General features: G+C 33.3%; 1 protein-coding gene across 1 annotated transcript in view; it reads right to left on the bottom strand.

The window, feature by feature from the left end:
* Positions 1 to 4,649, bottom strand: part of RELN (reelin) — a 399,660-nt gene that overhangs the window by 142,270 nt on the left and 252,741 nt on the right. Inside the window, exons 15-16 of the mRNA XM_004677158.2 lie at positions 3,870 to 3,998; positions 2,851 to 2,960 (exon numbers count right to left, since the gene is read on the bottom strand). Of these exons, the coding sequence (XP_004677215.1) occupies positions 2,851 to 2,960; positions 3,870 to 3,998 (239 nt within the window). The remainder of the gene's footprint in view (positions 1 to 2,850; positions 2,961 to 3,869; positions 3,999 to 4,649) is intronic.

A 4,649-nucleotide genomic window follows, 5' to 3' on the forward strand; every position in this document is an offset into this window, starting at 1 on the left:
TATATAGGTTATATTCTTTAGGTAGAAATAAAAGATTTTCAAAGGATTAAATTGATATATTAAAAAATGGAGACATTATAATGTAACCTAAAAACTATAATTTCCTTTCTTATAGGGAAAATCTATGCTATTACAGGTGAACAGTACATGTGTTTATAAGCAGCAATCCACTTTTCTTGAAGTGGGGAGGAAATATAATTCTGGTGTTGAACATAAAGTCGTCTCCATAATGCAGATGTTCCCTTACATGATGGACTTGGCTGATAATGATGTTACAAACCTAAATTCTAATATTTGAAATGCTGATTGTTAAATGTTATTCAAATTCTTAGACTCAAATACATTCAAATATATTAAGCTTTTTGCAAATCAATACAATCAAACCCATCAAATATTGTAAAATTGGGGCAAAAATCAATGAGGAATTAGTAGTTTCAATGGCTATTAAGATCTCATGTATTTGATTTCAGGTAAAAACAGCATTTCTTATCATTTTCTTATCTAGCTTATAATCTTATTAAACAGTTAAATAATTTCTGTTAAAATCAACTTTCTTCTCATCTCTGCTCCCATAAGCACTTATTCCCTGGTGTTAGTGCAGTAATTCTAATTGAAATGCAAAGCAGGGTGATGGAAAAACTGTTGCTGAAAAAAAAACACCTGGTTTTGGAAGAGATTAGGTAAAAAGCTGAGTGTTTTAGGTATTGGTGTTAGGTGTCAAATAACTTGGATTCAATTTTTGATTTCACCTAGGAAACTTTGAATAAGTGATTTATGTCATTTTAGTTTCAGTATCCTATTCTTTAAATTGCAATTATTTCCCCTGAGAAAAAAATAGGGGACATATTTCATGTTTAGCATCATTCAATATAATCATTGTCACTATACTGGAGTCAGAGATTCTTACCCACCTTTTTGACCCATTTGCTTTCATGGATTCCACTAAACACCAAGTACTGAGGAAGCAGAAAAAGATTTCATTCTTTAATGTTGAAAGTGTATTGATGTTTTTTCCAGCATATTTAATTTTATGGCTATAGTGGGATTTGCCATAAGTGTTGTAAGAGGTTCATGGCTTTCTGCAGGGTCACTTTGGAAACTACTATATAGCACGCCATGTCATCTAAAAGCCCCCTTATAAAAACAAGTCAACAATAAATCAAGACTTTTCATGTTGATGAAATAAATGCAATTAGTAATTTTGTTGTTATTCCTCACTGCTAACAATGCAAGGCGTGTGTGGATCCTCTTCTTGCCTTGTGAAGAAGTCAGACAGCAGGTCCTGTTTTCTGCGAAAGCCTCACATACAGTGTCACTGAAGCCATACACCTCTGAGTTCTGTACTAAATATACACTGCTAACCATATTCCTTTCATGTATCTTTACCTTTTCTCATTTGCCTCAAAGCATGAAGGTGGGAACTCAGGATGTGTATGCAGGAAGTGCGTTCTGACTTAGAATCAATCGTATTACTCTTTAGGAAATTTATATATTCTTTTCATAGGCTTTTATGTGTTTTATTTATTCCCTCATTTGCTTTTTTTCATTGATTTTCAATTTTTTATGATATAAATATAATATAAATTTATTATAGGATTCTTAAAAAAGTATAACACTAGGAAAACTCACCCATATCTTATACTATACCCTAGAACAAATTAACTGGTGTAGTAATTTAAATGCTATGCAGACTGTCCTACCAGTGGAGAGAGCCCTATTTAACAAATTTTTCACTAGATGGTTCTACAAATGTTTTGCACTAACTTTGTGTCCATTTAACTCATGTGAGCTTTGAAGTCGGAGCCTTTTATTGGACTTTGCATATATATCATTTAAAGAATTCATATAGGTAATTATCAAATTATCTAGCCTGAAGTTATTCACAAATTACAAGGATTTATTCAATTGTGTCTATTTACATTTCTAAATTATTCAAAAATATTAAGTCATGGAAAAACAGCATAAAATGCTTCAGAATTTTTCCACTTTATAAATCTTTCTTTCTTTCTTTTCTTTTTTTTTTTTTTTGCTATTCCCTAGTCTTAAGGCTATTTTAAATTTACCTAAGCAGTGATGTTTTGTCCCTCTTTCCAATCCTTTCTATTTCCTGTATAAAAGCATCCAGTCAAATTTACACATTTTTGAAAATAGGAAATTTATGAATCTGCCCATTTATTGGCAAACCAGAACGAGCCAGCTTTTAAGAACAAGAACAGGAAATTTACAGTCTTGCAACCCAATAGTTTAATTGCCTTCTCTCACATATACTTGTCATAAGTGGTATTGGCTTTAAAGCAATGCAAAAGCTTATCAGTGATCAGTTAAAAATTAAAGAACACTATTTTTATGTATATACAAATTTTCTTTTTATACTGCTTTCTGAAAAGGAGGTAGAAATTTCACTAGCATTTTAGAGATAATGTCTCCTTATGTGTGGTGTCTGCATCTAAAAGATAGCATTCCAGATGTTGTGGTAGTTGCTAAGCAAAGAATGGGCCTTATTTTAATACATGCAGTATGGGAAGTATTTATGTTAATTTTGTATCAGACACTCAAGGAAAATGTTAGGATAGTCCATGTCATCAACTGTGAATTTGAGATGCAGGGCTTTATGCATTTTTAAATTATGTATGTTGAAATATTCTAGCATCTAATATTGCTGACTCTACTGCCTTTTTTTCTGATTGTGCATCCCTGGGCTTCTAATGGAATGCAAAGAAGAAGGAAAGAAAGGGCGTTTAATGAAGCTCAAGACCATGACTTAGAAATGTGATTAAGTCTGTGCTGACGAACAAAAGCACAGGAAGATTCTACATCAATAGCATGTGATTATGGTAGGCCTAAACTAACCATTATCAATTGCCCACATGTTTCCAAGGATTGGTCCTGTTTGTCTCCATCGAATTCTGGTGTCCCGGGTTAGTGCTGCGTTAGGAAGGGGAATAGTTATTCGGTTCCACCTGCAAGAAATTTAGCACAAAACAGCTTCACAACTATGTTCAGATCTTTTATATCTATTTTACATGCTTTACTATACTAGTTTCTGTTTGCTTGGATGGCATAAACTCTTTAAATTCACCTATGAAGTTTGTTTATAGTTTTAAAACATACATAACTTCTAAGAACATTCATAGCACAGTAGAGAGTTGATTTGTTCTAAGCCACAAGTTAAATTTACTTGATTTTAGACATTCTTTTTCAAAAATTCTATACCAATACTCATACACCAATACTCATACCATAAATATTATTCTATGGTAAGTATCTCTTCAGAATAGAGGTACTGATAACATTTACTTTTTGCTATTTTCTAGTCCTATGCACATTTAAAGATGAGCTGAAAAAAGAAATAATTCTCAGCTTCATTTGACATCCGTGGAAATATTTTTACTATTATCTAGTGGCAGTGGTTTTTACACAGACATCTTTAGTTAGCAGTCCAAAAGGGGTTTATCCTTGTCCTTAACTTAGGTGGGAAAAAAAAGTGGAAAGTCAGAGAGTAAATCTCATTACACAGGTAACCACAGAAGAACCAGAATTTAAACCAAAAATCAATTCCATTTTTATATGATGCATCTTTTCATGAGTTTTGGCAGTAAATTTTTGGCAGTAACCACATGGTCGCTGTAACAATTAAAATTTATTTAATTCAAAATATGACTCAAATACTTAGAGAATGGCTATACAAATTGTGATCTTGCATCAGATTTATCAGAGTTACTTTTTCATTCTTTCATTCTTATTCTTTGAATAAGAGAAAGTAGATTCACTATCTATTATGCCAAAAATATTAGCCTCAGGCTCATTCATTGGCTGTGTGCCAGAGCATGGGTTCAAGTCTGAATATCCCTTAAAGAGAATTTACTCACCCACTGTAGTTTTCAGAGGAGTAGATAGTGCTGTGGGGGAGGTGGGGTCCAGCACAAATTTCAGGCAAGCATTCAGTATGGAGGAGGGACCAGGTACGTCCATGGTTGGTAGAAAACTCTAAGCTGACACTAATAACACCAGAACAAACAAAACAAAAAAGGGGCAAAGATAACAAATAAAATGAAGTTATTTATCTCTGGCTAAAGACATTTCAGTTGTGAAGCTACTCTAAACATTTTTTAAGCTACTATTTCCAAAGTGATTATTTTCCCCCCACACAACTCTGAGACCAACCTACAAAGGGCAAGCAGTTAAATCACTGCTATAGAAACAAACTATGCTTTAAAGACAACAAATGGTAACTTGAGTTTGTACTCTTGAATTTGATGGATGGTAAAGCAATTACCATGTCTCACACTGCCAGTTCATCCTGTGAATGTGAGACTGACAAAAATTTTAGAAAGGACATGAGCAACACTTCAGCAAGGAAACTGAGAAGTCATAGCTCTTGAAGTGCTAATTGATTTCCATGCCTATTATTAGGGGGTCACTAACCAACATGAGGTCAAGCGTTTTTTTCCAGTTATTTGTTTTTTCTTCTCTCAGCAATCTGTTGAAATGGAACGCTGCCACAGCACGTATGAACACCTCTGAGACCTAAGATCAAGTTCTTCAAATGAAGTCATTTCTACTTAAAATCTAGTCAATTGTACCCTGTATATTAATGGAGAAATTTTGGGGGGGAAGTGTAGATTTTATTGATGGGTGTATATATATAT

This window comes from Condylura cristata, unplaced genomic scaffold, assembly GCF_000260355.1.
Source record: "Condylura cristata isolate star-nosed mole 26May11 unplaced genomic scaffold, ConCri1.0 scaffold00005, whole genome shotgun sequence".
Lineage (NCBI taxonomy): Eukaryota > Metazoa > Chordata > Mammalia > Eulipotyphla > Talpidae > Condylura > Condylura cristata.